The 13,169-nt window shown below is 38.0% G+C and overlaps 3 protein-coding genes across 3 annotated transcripts; 2 read left to right on the top strand and 1 right to left on the bottom strand.

The window, feature by feature from the left end:
* Nucleotides 1–684: 684 nt before the first annotated feature.
* Nucleotides 685–4,605, top strand: LOC123210309 (protein unc-13 homolog). The gene is made up of 5 exons (XM_044628584.1): nt 685–1,064; nt 1,163–1,557; nt 1,740–3,062; nt 3,159–3,345; nt 3,433–4,605. The coding sequence occupies exons 1-5, from the start codon at nt 920–922 to the stop codon at nt 4,395–4,397; spliced, it is 3,015 nt and encodes a 1,004-aa protein (XP_044484519.1). The 5' UTR covers nt 685–919; the 3' UTR covers nt 4,398–4,605.
* A 97-nt stretch (nt 4,606–4,702) lies between these two features.
* On the bottom strand, nt 4,703–8,301 carry LOC123210310 (protein NRT1/ PTR FAMILY 5.2-like). The gene is made up of 4 exons (XM_044628585.1): nt 7,984–8,301; nt 7,564–7,781; nt 6,186–6,751; nt 4,703–5,715 (listed from the first exon to the last, which is right to left on the bottom strand). Exons 1-4 carry the CDS (start codon nt 8,096–8,098, stop codon nt 4,860–4,862), a joined length of 1,755 nt encoding a protein of 584 aa, XP_044484520.1. The 5' UTR covers nt 8,099–8,301; the 3' UTR covers nt 4,703–4,859.
* Nucleotides 8,302–10,412: 2,111 nt separating this feature from the next.
* LOC123212279 (multiple organellar RNA editing factor 2, chloroplastic-like) lies at nt 10,413–13,048 on the top strand. Its single transcript, XM_044631372.1, has 4 exons — nt 10,413–10,907; nt 11,038–11,135; nt 11,262–11,327; nt 12,618–13,048. Exons 1-4 carry the CDS (start codon nt 10,489–10,491, stop codon nt 12,758–12,760), a joined length of 726 nt encoding a protein of 241 aa, XP_044487307.1. The 5' UTR covers nt 10,413–10,488; the 3' UTR covers nt 12,761–13,048.
* Nucleotides 13,049–13,169: the final 121 nt, after the last annotated feature.

The raw sequence follows: 13,169 nt of genomic DNA, 5'->3' as shown, positions 1-13,169 counted from the left end.
GAGTAGACATCCAAATCAGTAGTGATGTGCTCAAATCAGAAGCAAACGAATGTCATTCAATTTCGGCCAGTTTCGATGGAATGAGACAAAGTGTATTACAAGTACACATTTTCAAATTCAAACTTAATTAGTTTTTTTTTTTTTTTTATGTCATTCCGTAAGTTCCTAATTTCAACTTTGAAACTTAGTCTAATATATTTAATGATTAATATTAATCTATTTATACAAATGTTGAAAATGAATCTAATAAGCTTAATATTTACTGAAATGTATAAAGAGCAATTAAGTGGAAATGATACCACAATTATCTAGCAAAGTTTGGATATATCCGAGAATTTTATATATATATATATGTATATTCTATCATGAAATTAATTAATTAATTAATAAAGGAGTTTGGAAAGTGGAATGTTATGTTTTGGCGTTTTCTCTCTCTCGTGGATTTGATTTCTTTTTCAAGTTTGATCCAGCAAGCAAGCAGGCTACAAAATACAAGTGATGGAGGAATATAATTTTAATTAAGAAAAGAGACAAGTTCATTTTTGTGCCAATTATGATTTGATCTGATAATTGGTTATTTAAAATAACAACAGTAATTTAATTAATTAATTATTTGACGTGAAAACGAAAAAAGAATAGAAAGAGCAATATTCGGGATGGGGAATGAAAAAACATTCAACAAATGCTATTCATGGCGGGCGTGATTACCATCCAATCTTCCTCGAATTATACGCTTCTTTTGTTTTTTTAACAAATAAACGTTGTCATGTTCAAATCAAAACCACCACAAATCAATTTCCCTTCTGTGTCTTTGTCTCCATCTTTAATAATCATCTCATCAGCCATGCAAACCTTCTTCTCTTCTTCACTCTCTCTCCCGCCAGAACACATCTCAAACTTCACTTTTTCCTTCTTTTAAATGACCTGCCGGGACTCTCTCTCCGGCCCCGCCACCGCTGAATCCGACCTTTTCTCCCCCTTCGGTAAACTCGACAACATTCACCCTGATGACATCCGTCAAACCGCCTACGAGCTTTTCTTCACTTCCTGCAGATCCTCTCCAGGTTCGTTAATTCCCATTTCAAAGATTGATTCTATTTTTAGAGAAGAAAATGAAATTTCTCAAGGTCTCTTTTTTTTCTTTTTTAATAATTTTTACAAGGTTTTGGGGGACGGAATGCTCTCAGTTTTTATTCTTCAAGTGATTTTAGTAATGGGGAAGGTGGATGGAGTTCAGGCTCGCCAACAACTCGGGGCCGTGTAAATGGGCTGGTTCAGACGACGCCGACCAGTAGGATTAAGCGGGCCTTGGGGTTGAAGATGCTGAGGAAGTCACCGTCGAGAACGATGTCTCCCGTTCGTGGGGGAACCTCGGCGCCAACGTCACCGCGTGGATACGAGAAGACAAGCCCCGCAAATGGGTTCAACACGCTCCCCTCTCTGCCGAGACTGAGACGGCCGATGACGTCGGCGGAGATCATGAGGCAACAGATGAAGGTAACGGAGCAGAGTGACACTAGGCTCAGGAAGACTCTTGTTAGAACCCTGGTTGGTCAAGTAAGTTGTAATAAATCAGACATAATGGGATTGTGGGATTATTGTCTTCATTTTATTATCAAAATTCAATTATAACCTAACAAACTATTCCTTCATATTGGTTTAGTATCAATGCCATCACAAGTACTCAACCTCTCCAAACTGGCATTTTGTGTTGTTAACTGCTTTAATTTATGATGCAGTTGGGAAGACGGGCAGAGACGATAGTACTGCCATTGGAGCTCATTCGTCATCTGAAACCATCAGAATTCAACGACTATAATGAGTACCATTTTTGGCAAAGGCGGCAGCTCAAAATGCTTGAAACTGGACTCCTCCTCTACCCCTCAGTCCCGCTTGACGATTCAAACTCACTCGCCACCTGCCTCCGTGAAATCCTCCGTGCCAGTGAAACCAAGCCTATAGACACCGGCAAAAACTCCCACACAATGAGAACGCTAAGCAACACTGTGGTCTCCTTGGCATGGAGAAGCCCTAACGGAACTCCCACCGATATGTGTCACTGGGCTGATGGCTACCCGCTCAATGTCCACCTCTACGTTTCTCTTCTTCAAGCCGTATTCGACTTAAAAGACGAGACTCTGGTTCTGGACGAGGTCGACGAGCTTCTGGAGCTTATGAAGAAGACATGGTCGACATTGGGACTCAACAGGCCCATTCATAATCTGTGTTTCACATGGGTTTTGTTTAAGCAATACGTTGTCACTTCCTTATCGGAGCCTGATCTTCTTTGCGCGGCGCATACGATGATGGCGGAGTTGGCCAATGATGCCAAGAAGTCTGATCGAGAGGCGCATTATGTGAAGATGTTGTCTTCAATGTTGGGTTCAATGCAAGGGTGGGCCGATAAGAGATTGATGAACTATCATGAACATTTCCATAGAGGGACAGTCAGCCAAATTGAGAACCTTTTGCCTTTGGCTCTGTTGGCTTCAAGCATTTTGGGAGAAGATGTTACACTCACTGATGGAGTAAACTTTGTCATGGATTCAACCTCGAGTCGGGTCGATGGCTATATTCGATCCTCGGTGAAAAACGCTTTTACAAAGATTATTGAGAATGAGAATATGACTAAAGATGAAGATGGGAAAGAGATGGGGGCAGCAGAAGTGCTGCTTCAGTTGGCAAAAGAGACAGAAGATTTGGCATTGAGAGAAAGGGAAAGTTTTAGTCCTGTGTTAAAGAAATGGCTCAGCAATGCAGCTGGGGTTGCAGCTGTGACACTTCACCAGTGCTATGGAGCCGTTTTGAAACAGTATTTAGCTGGAATGGGGACACTAAAACAAGAGACAGTTACAGTGTTGCAGAGAGCTGGAAAGCTTGAAAAGGTTTTGGTTCAAATGGTGGTGGAAGATAGTGTTGACTGTGAAGATGGAGGCATAGGCATTGTCAGAGAAATGGTCCCGTATGAAATTGATTCAATCATTTTGAGGCTTCTGAAACTGTGGATTGATGAGAGGCTTGCTAAAGGGAAAGAAGTTTGTCTCAGAGCAAAAGATTCAGAAGTATGTTTGCATTAGCCTTTGTTATAAAAATTAAAGATAATCTCTGGTTAGTGATATTTAATTTATGGATTGACTGCAATTTTTTTTTCATTGTAGACATGGAATCCCAAGTCTAAATCAGAGCCATATGCACAATCAGCTGTGGAGCTAATGAAATTGGCACAGGAAATTGTTGATGATTTCTTTGAAAAACCAATAGGAATTACAGATGATTTGGTTCATGATCTTGCAGATGGTTTACAGCATCTCTTTAGAGAATACACTACCTTTGTTGCATCATGTGGTAAAATTTAAAAGCAAAGAAACCGAGCACTTCAATTTCAATTTTCAACTATATATTGATTTGATCATGACTTCATATTGTTTTCAGGAGCAAGGCAGAGATATCTGCCCACACTTCCTCCTCTCACAAGATGCCACAGAGATTCAAAGTTCATTAAACTTTGGAAAATGGCCGGCCCTTGTGCGGTTACTCTTGATGATGGAAATCAAGTTCAAGCAACAAACGAAGGTCTCCATCCACGCCCATCAACAAGTCGAGGAACACAACGAGTTTACATTCGTCTCAACACATTGCATTATCTTCTTACCCATATCCAGTCCCTCGAAAAAACACTAACCCTTTCTCCTAAAATTGTTCCTTCATCACATAGTCGTTGTGCAGACCAGAGCTGCTCTTCATACTTTGAACATGCAACAAATGCTATTCAATCAGCCTGCCAACATGTAGCAGAAGTTGCAGCGTATCGCCTCATCTTCCTTGATTCAAACTCTGTGTTATACGAAAGCCTCTATCTTTATGACGTTGCCAATGCAAGAATTAAGCCTGCATTGCGCACTATGAAGCAGAATCTCACTCTTTTGAGTGCTATTCTCAATGACCGAGTGCAGGCATTGGCTATAAAAGAAGTTATGAAGGCAGCATTTGAAGCATTCCTTATGGTTTTGCTTGCTGGGGGATCCTCGCGGGTGTTTTACCTGGCTGATCATGAGATGATTGCAGAGGATTTTGACAGCTTGAAGAAAGTATTTTGCACATGTGGAGAAGGATTAATATCCCAAGATCTGGCAGACCGGGAGGCAGAAACAGTTGAAGGGGTAATAGCATTGATGGGTCAGCAATCTGAACAACTTATAGAAGATTTCATCATTCTTTCCAGTGAGACAAGTGGTGCAGGAGTTGGGGTTACAGGGGCTAAGCTACCAATGCCACCAACAACAGGCCGGTGGAATCGATCAGATCCAAACACAATACTAAGAATATTGTGCCATAGAAATGATCGACCTGCAAATCAGTTTTTGAAGAAGTCGTTCCAGATGGCGAAAAGGAGATGAAGATGATCCCTTTCTTATATATTTCAAATAGAGGGATCATACTTGTACATTATACTACCGACTTTTAATCATGTTACAGAAAACGGAACTAGATGAATATATTATAGGCAGCACATTTTGTCAAAATTTTTTTGACTCAAATTCTATATGTACATGTTAATGGAGGTCGAGAGACCTAAGGTAGAATTTTCGGGCTTCATTCTTTACAGCTCTAGTCATTGTTCAATTTAGTTTCAAGTTGTATTTGTTGTCTAGGGCCATCAAATTTTTCAGAAATGATGATATACAGAGATTCACCATATAAATGTGAAACTGGCAATATGATAACAACCTTATGTTGCTGCTCATACATGTAAGATACTTGCAGACCTTCAATCAATTTATTATTGCTGTTTTCTCTTTTTAATTCCGAGTCTAGTCATGATTTTTTCTTCTGTGTGAATGATTCAATGTACTCATTTCTCAGACAGTTAATGTCATAGCCTTCAATTCCTTTGTAAGCACCTCCATTGAATCCGATACTTCAGCCTTGTAGACATAAGACCTTGACACAGCCAAGAAGAAACCAAAGTTCAGGATGTTCAGTATCGCAAAAAACGCATAGTAGTAATCCAAATGAGAAGCATTCAGGTTGTTCAGGATCCATCCTTGATGTCCACGCTCCTGAGTGATATGAGAAACTGTCGAAAGAAGAAAGCTACTCAAGAAATTTCCAATTCCTAAAGTAGTCATGGAGTAAGAAGTTCCAAGACTCTTCATACTTTCCGGTGCCTGGTCATAGAAGAACTCAATCTTGGCCACCTCCAGGAATGCATCAGCTATTCCCATAAGCACGAATTGTGGAAGAAGAATGAATATCGTTAACGGAACTTTACCCGCATTCTGAACAACTTCATGCTCCTTGGCAACACTTAATCTGTATCTCTCTGTTAGAGATGCAATTATCATGATAATGATATGCACAACAAGACCAATTCCCATTCTTTGGAGGAGACTGATGCCTCTAGGATTTTTCGTCCACCTTCGCATAATCTTGACAAAGCATCGGTCATATAAAACAACACAAACAAGCATTGAGATAGTCACAAATCCAGCTAAACTTGCAGGGGGAATCTGGAAACTGCCAACAGCTCTATCAAGAGTAGTGCCTTGCTTGACAAAAAGGGTGTTGATCTGAGCTACCATTGTGCTTGGAACAAATGTAGCAAGCAAGATTGGGATCATTCTCAACATTTGTTTAGTTTCTTCCACATGAGTCACCGAGCATAGCAACCAAGGATCAGTTGAGCCTGTTTTCACAGCAGCTTTGTTAAGAAACCTGCACACATACACAAACTTCATCACATTTGTATTCATGGTTTTGTTTTCAGGCTTTATAAACCAAAATAGGTCTTGATAGTTTTGGAGCGATGTGGGATGACATCTCCTTACGGGACACTACATCCTCGTTGAGAGTTTGTCTCTACCATTTCTCAAGAAGACACATAAAGTAACTATGATACTATTTATAATATCTTTGTTCAATAACTTAACCCACTAGCATTATTCATTTTAGACACACACTCTGTTACAGTTTTGTTTTTAGTATTCAACCCAAAATAGGTTTTGACTATTTATGAGATGACAAAGTATGTGATTTATCTTACCTTGAGCAATACAGGATACTCATACATATCCGAACGTCATTTTATGTTTTATCAATGGAGCATCAACCTAGGAGTGTTACAATATTCATATCTGATCAAAAGAAAACAGAGCTAATTATGATTGTTTCCAAGATGGACTAACCTCCAAGTTGGAGTAGAATCAATCCTGAACTTCCCTTTCTTTGCATATTCTTCCAAGTCAAGTTCATTGAGTTCTTTGGGGTCGGTAGGCAGTCTCACGTTCCATTTCCTCAAGGCAGCAACAATGACTCTTGCCATCCTTGTAAACGGGCTCCCTGTAGGAATTCTGTGCCTGTAAAAAGGTGTGCCAGCCATGAAAATCCCGATGGATATCACAAGCCCTAGAGTTGGAAGGGCATAGCCCAACGTCCAGCCAACGTTGTCTTGAATGTACACCAGAACTGTGTTGGCAAAGAGTGTCCCAAAGAAAATGCTAAACATCCACCAGTTGAAGAAGGAGAGCTTATGAGCCTTCTCCTTGGGCTCAAAATCATCGAATTGGTCTGCACCTATGGTGGATATATTAGGCTTGGTTCCACCGGTTCCCAGAGCTAGAATATATAATGCACCGAAGAAGATTCCTAATTGTAATGTGGACGCCTCTTTACAGTCTTCCAAATTGACTTCACTGCAGGCAGGCGGCTTTAGCCCCGGGAGGGATACTGATAATGTTAGTAAACACATTCCCTGCAAGTGAAAATCAAATCTTCACGTATTATTCTTAAACGATACGAATATGTATGTATATTCAGTTTCTCATTCGTGTTTTATTGATTTGAGATTCACCCTTAAACAAATCTCACATAATAATAGGAGAGATATGTTGCTTCCTACATCAAATGGGGTAAGACTAAGAAATGCTGTTCGGAAATGGAACTGACAGGACACCGACAAGACAAAGAACTGGAATAGGCATGTGTTTGGTCTTGAACATTGCGATCATTCTGTAGGTTTTTATGATATTATTAATGTGAGACAACAAACACTCAATATTGTAGTAAACGACAGCTTCCTGCCTTGCCTTATAAAACAAAAATGGTTGGTCAAACAAAATTCATAACAATTAACAAGTATATTTTCATCAGCTAAGATTGATCATTTTCAATTAAAAAGGAAATATATCTCTCACTGCCTATGATATTTAATGTCAGGTTGAAATATGTGTTAGTGCTAAAATAATTAATTTAAGTTTAAACTTGTTCAATTTAATTAAAAATATTATTAAAAGGTGATAAATAGTATCACTAATTTAATTAATAATATTATCGATGAAAAGAATAGTGTCAACAGAAAAAAATTTGAGATAAACTTAAACCGAATTGTCAAACTGAAAATTCAGTTTATTAAATTGAACACCAAGTAAAGCATAAGTAGCTCTGTTCAAATCTAATCCTAATCCTAATGATATTTGAAACTTGTAAACTCATGTAACAGGTCTTATGTATTTTTATGTAGGAGTATTAATACATGGAGATACATAAATGAAATATTATACATACCAAGAGATAAATTACAGAAGCGGTGAGGAAGGTCCAGTAACGTCCAAGATGAGCATCTGCAAAATATGCACCCAAGATAGGAGTGATCCAGACGGTGCCGACCCAGTTGGTGACATTATTAGCCGACTTCACAGTTCCCTGATGGAGCTTTTCGGCCAGATACACTATCAGATTTGACGATATCCCATAATACGCCATGCGTTCAAACACCTCATACACTGTAAAAACAACATATTTCAATCACAACATTCTGCTAAAAATGAAAAAATGCAGGCCTAGAGATGATGATGATGAACATGTTAAACTCAAGAACAACATGATCTGGTGCTTCAAGTTATGGCATATTGGCCTTTATATAGCTACCTACTTGAATATACAGGAAGAGAGAAATGTATATATAAGATATTTATATGTATGTACCAACAACGAAGAAGCAAGCTCGCCATCCACCTCTCTTAGATCTGCGGACTGGGTTTCCGCTGAGGTCCACTGTACCATCCTGTGTGTAATCCTGAATGACTTGTTCAATCGCCATGGATATTAAGCTGAGACTGGAGTGGAGAAAGTTTAGTATACGAGTGATGAAGCTTCTCACCTATCTATTTATTGTGTCTCAGGATAATTACCAGTAGGACATTTATACAGCTGGACTCTAAAGGGGGCAGTGTAAAGACAATTAATTGCTCTTCTAATGAGGAGCCGTCGCTTGAGCCTGAGCCCACCACTCTCTCCGATCTCAAACCTAGGCTCAGACTTGATTATTTCAAAAAGATAACTTTAAACTCAAATTGGCGTTTATCTATCAAACTCATGCACACTAAGGTAGTAATTCTTGAGCTTATTATTATTCTTAACGAATTTGGTATGGTTAAGGTTGGTTTTCGGTTAGGTTAGTCATGAATGGGTTATTTTCTTCAAGTGTTTTGGTTTGGCAAGAATTAGGTTGCCCATTTACTCTCCCAAGGCGCAATTTCTTATGCACATTATTTATGGGCCTACCCATGACAAATTCCCACCTGAAAATCAACGTCACATGAGTATGCATTAAAACATTACGCATAACAAAATTTTTCACCTCAATTTTGTATTCTAATCATATTTCAATTGAAATCCAAGCTTTCCTATAATAACTATTTTTAAACAGTAAAAACTTCTTTTCACTCTAATTCACAGATATAATTCGATTAACTTGAAATACAGATAAAACATCTTTTCATCCAAAACAATATGAATAATAAAAGTTAGTCAATCCTTATTTCCCTGTTGAAGTCCTAATTACTCATGAGTAAACCATTTTTTTCTACAATCATTCATGTACACCGTATTTTATAAATTTTCTTATTTACCCTTTAAATGAAATAGTATCCATTCATCTCCACTAGCTACAATTTGCTAGTCTTACATCTTGAAAAAGAAAAAAGACAGAGGCAATTATCTAAAAAAATATGGACTAGGTAGAAGAGGTGTTATATTATTACGTCTTTGGGAAATTTTAACAAAGAATGAGTAAATATTGCAAACAGTCTTCCTAAGAAAAATTCATAGTCAGACTATCGAAAGTTCTATGTCTTACCTTGGTATAATCTTTTATATTTGTAAGATAAAAAAAGTATGATTATATATAATTACAATATTAAAGACAATAATAAATCAAAGATTTACTTTTTATACCAATTATATAAAAATAAGATAATTATATGAATCTGATTTGATAAAAAATAATAATTTTTTTTAATATAAAAAGGGGATATAACAGGTAAATAATTCATGTAAATGTTAAAAAATTAAACTGTTAAACTAATTGCCAATAGAGTAACTTAGGGATAGTTACTATTATGTCATTTAAGATAAGAAACTTAAAAAGCCTGTTCATATGCACTAGAATCCTTTTGATATTGGTTCATCTTTTTTATAAGATTTATAAGCAACTGAGTACCTGCATCTATTTCAAATTTCAACTCTGTATATATCATGACTTGTTCAAATTATTTTCAGAAGCAAGGCAGAGCTATCTGCCCACACTTCCTCCTCTTACAAGATGACACACAGATTCTAAATTCGTTAAACTTTGAAAAATGGCTAGCCCTTGTGCGGTTACTCTTGATGATGGAAATCAAGTTCAAGCAACAAATGAAGGTCTCCATCCACACCCATCAACAAGTCGAGGGACACGAGTTCACATTCGTCTCAACAAATTGCATTATCTTCTCAACCATATCCAGTCCCTTAAAAAAACACTAACTCTTTCTCCTACAATTGTTCCTTCATCGCATAGTCATTGTGTGGACCAGAGGTGCAAAAAATGCTATTCAATCAGCCTGCCAACATGTAGCAGAAGTTGCAGCATATCGCCTCATCTTCCTTGACTCAAATTCTGTCCTCTACAAAAGCCTCATCTTTATAACGTTGCCAAGGCAAGAATTAAGCCTGCATTGCCCACTATGAAGCAGAATCTCACTCTTTTGAGTGCTATTCTCAATGATCAAGTGCAGGCATTAGCTATGAAAGAAGTTATGACGGCAGCATTTGAAGCATTCCTTATGGTTTTGCTTACTGGGAGGAGATCCTCGCGGGTGTTTTACCTGATTGATCATTAGATGATTGCATCCCAACAATTTTTTTCATCTTTTTTTTTTCTTGGACAATTATTCTTATTCTCATTTGTCTTTAATGTTACTAATTAACAACTCAAGCGCAAATAACCATTCTAAATTCGGGTAAATTAGAACTTAACCTTATTCAAAATCTATCTGAAAGTAGCCCCAAGAATGTGTATGTAATGTATAGTTCTCTACCACAAGCCCAAACCAAAAGCCTATCCCAAATACCATATAAATACCGTCATCTTATTTCCTCTCTCCAAAACCCTCATCTTATTTCCTCTCTCTAGAACCCTCGTTTCCACTTCACTCTCTGCAACCAGCTATGGCGCAAAACCTAACACGCGCTATCACCGGCTTCTGCACGCGCCACTCCACACTCACTTTCTTACTTTCCAAACGTCTCTACTCCACCACAACCATCACCGCTCCTTCGCCTTTTCCCTCTCTCCTCTTGGGCCGTCGCTCTCTCGCCCCGCTCTTGCGCGCCGTCCCAACAATCTCACACTATACGCGCTTCTCCCAAATACGATGCCGTGTCAACCGCGCCGGCAACTCCGCTTACTCGCCTCTCAACTCGAGTTCAAACTTCAGCGACCGGCCTCCCACTGAAATGGCGCCGCTGTTTCCGGGATGTGACTACGAACACTGGCTTATTGTGATGGACAAGCCTGGTGGTGAAGGTGCGACGAAACAGCAAATGATTGATTGTTATATTCAAACCCTAGCTAAAGTTGTTGGAAGGTAAACAAAATTTCTATAGAAAATTATAGATATGGATAGCTTCATTGAAGTGGGCTTTGTTTGGGGCCGTTTTATTTTGCTTTTTTGTCCTCTTTATGCACGATTATATTCTGGTTGTTGGGTGTATCAGTGAAGAGGAAGCAAAGAAGAAAATCTACAATGTTTCATGCGAGAGGTATTTCGGATTTGGTTGCGAGATTGATGAGGAGACCTCAAATAAGCTAGAAGGTATATTTGAAATTGCTTCAATTTACTTGTTTGATTCGTTTAGTTTTGTGTTGTTTTTAATATTTTGTTTCCTACAAATGTATTGATAGTTAAGCCTTTTAAAATATAGATTTTGTTTGTTAACAGGGTTGCCTGGTGTTCTGTTTGTCCTTCCTGACTCCTACGTTGATCCTGAATACAAAGATTATGGCGGTAAGGCAATCCGACAGTTACTCTTTGCTGATGTGGGTTTATTATAACTTTGGACATTTTACAGCTAAATTAGTATTCTTTTTGTATACTTGAAGGGGTCTATCATTTGACAAGATATTTGCAACATCCAGCTGAAAAGCTACCTATAGCATGTCTATTGCATATATTTGATGGTGATGGTTTGTCATTTTTTCGCTCAAAAGTCCATCTTGGCAAAGCTAAAGAGTCTTAGCACACAATTTTTGGCTTTGAATGCTAATGGACTTAAATCAAATGCTCCTCTTGACTGTTTTGTGCTTTCTGTATTTCATGGAGCTATTGTTACAAAGGGGAGGAATATGATGTTTTTGCATATAGATTAATGTATAATATTCTCTCTTTTTTGCTAACTTTTCATCTGTAATTGTGATAGAAGATGAGTTCTGCCGTCGCTCTATAGTTGACAATCATCTTTAGGTGATATATCCAACAATCGTGTGCTGACACCTCGAATGAATTGATTTGTCACTGATGACAGTTTACGCACATTTTCATTCAAAGTCCGTCTTGGCAAAGCTCAAGAGTCTTATTGGAAAATGTTTAGCTGTGAATGTTAATGGACTTAAATCAAATGTCTCTCTTTTCTGTTCTGCACTTTCTATATTTCATGGGGCTGCCGATCAGTAGAGATGAAACATTATGTATGGTTTTTGAATCAGACATTCACAAATATGTAAAAATTTTCAGTGAAATAACCCACATACATTTTTACAGTCAGATAACCTATACACAAAGCACATTTCCATACTGACCCCATGAAGATAATCTTAAAAAAATTTATTACATGCTTATTGATTTCAAGGCTTAAAGTGCTAATTTTTTCGAATCACAGTGTAAGATAACTTGTATTCTTCTTTTTTCTTCCCAGTCCATCTTGGCACTGCTAATATCCTCAAATGGATGATGCTTGTCTTTGACTGCTAACGGACGAACATCAAGTTTCCCTCATTGTTTTTTCTGTGTTTTGCATTTAGAGTTTTAGAATCATTGGAGATGATACATGTATATTGATTGTTTCAGCAAAATCCTTGTTTAGAACTTCAAGTTCCCAAATTTTTTTCAGCACGATGCCCAAGTTTTCGTTTCTTTAGCTTGCTATGTATCTTGAAACATTCAAATATATAAATGTTCAATTCCGAAGAGGTTTGTGTTTTTATAGTATGACTAAAAGGTGTTATTTTTTGGCTGGTTTGTTCAGGCGTTTCTTTTCATTCATGATAATGATTTATATATCTCTTACTTATGTTGCAGCTGAGTTGTTTGTGAATGGAGAAATAGTTCAGAGATCACCTGAAAGACAGAGGAGGGTGGAACCGCAGCCCCAGAGAGCTCAGGACAGACCAAGATACAACGACAGAACCCGATACGTGCGTCGCAGAGAAAACATGCGGTGAAACACGGAATAGGTAAGCGGCTGGTTGTATAGATTAATCTTGGAGTTGGTGGCATCAAGGGAGTGGGAGCTTTTGTATTGGGTCTCTTGTTGAGTGAAGACTTCATTCCTTTTAGGCTTATAATGGTTGAACTTAAAATATGGTTTAATATTGTAGTTTGATCTCTTACAAATTATGGGATGCTATGTCCTCGCTTCCTGGACTCTGCTGAGATGATTGCAACAGTTGTGCTTTGGTATGCCTGAATGGGCATCTTAATAAATTACCAAATGCTATGCTATTTGCTAATGTTTGGGCTCTTGATCTTGTAGGGCACCTGGATTGATATTAATATAATATCAATAGAAGTTCCAGTGCCAATTTGGAATGTTACAATTTAACTCTTGGAACTTTTCCGATAATCTTATTG

This window comes from Mangifera indica, chromosome 3 (genome assembly GCF_011075055.1).
Source record: "Mangifera indica cultivar Alphonso chromosome 3, CATAS_Mindica_2.1, whole genome shotgun sequence".
NCBI lineage: Eukaryota > Viridiplantae > Streptophyta > Magnoliopsida > Sapindales > Anacardiaceae > Mangifera > Mangifera indica.
The sequence above is the reverse complement of the archived record's forward strand: the minus strand, read 5'-3'. Positions and strand labels throughout refer to the sequence as shown.

What these genes read in the sequence shown, in the direction of transcription:
- LOC123210309 (XM_044628584.1), top strand. Translation starts at nt 920, where the DNA reads ATGACCTGCCGGGACTCTCTCTCCGGCCCCGCCACCGCTGAATCCGAC. An exon ending in TTAGAACCCTGGTTGGTCAA is followed by an intron (nt 1,558 to 1,739) that starts GTAAGTTGTAAT and finishes TTTATGATGCAG; the next exon opens with TTGGGAAGACGGGCAGAGAC. An exon ending in TACCTTTGTTGCATCATGTG is followed by an intron (nt 3,346 to 3,432) that starts GTAAAATTTAAA and finishes TATTGTTTTCAG; the next exon opens with GAGCAAGGCAGAGATATCTG.
- LOC123210310 (XM_044628585.1), bottom strand. Translation starts at nt 8,098, where the DNA reads ATGGCGATTGAACAAGTCATTCAGGATTACACACAGGATGGTACAGTG. An exon ending in AGCTTGCTTCTTCGTTGTTG is followed by an intron (nt 7,782 to 7,983) that starts GTACATACATAT and finishes TTGTTTTTACAG; the next exon opens with TGTATGAGGTGTTTGAACGC. An exon ending in CTTCTGTAATTTATCTCTTG is followed by an intron (nt 6,752 to 7,563) that starts GTATGTATAATA and finishes TTTCACTTGCAG; the next exon opens with GGAATGTGTTTACTAACATT.
- LOC123212279 (XM_044631372.1), top strand. Translation starts at nt 10,489, where the DNA reads ATGGCGCAAAACCTAACACGCGCTATCACCGGCTTCTGCACGCGCCAC. An exon ending in CTAGCTAAAGTTGTTGGAAG is followed by an intron (nt 10,908 to 11,037) that starts GTAAACAAAATT and finishes TGGGTGTATCAG; the next exon opens with TGAAGAGGAAGCAAAGAAGA. An exon ending in GACCTCAAATAAGCTAGAAG is followed by an intron (nt 11,136 to 11,261) that starts GTATATTTGAAA and finishes GTTTGTTAACAG; the next exon opens with GGTTGCCTGGTGTTCTGTTT.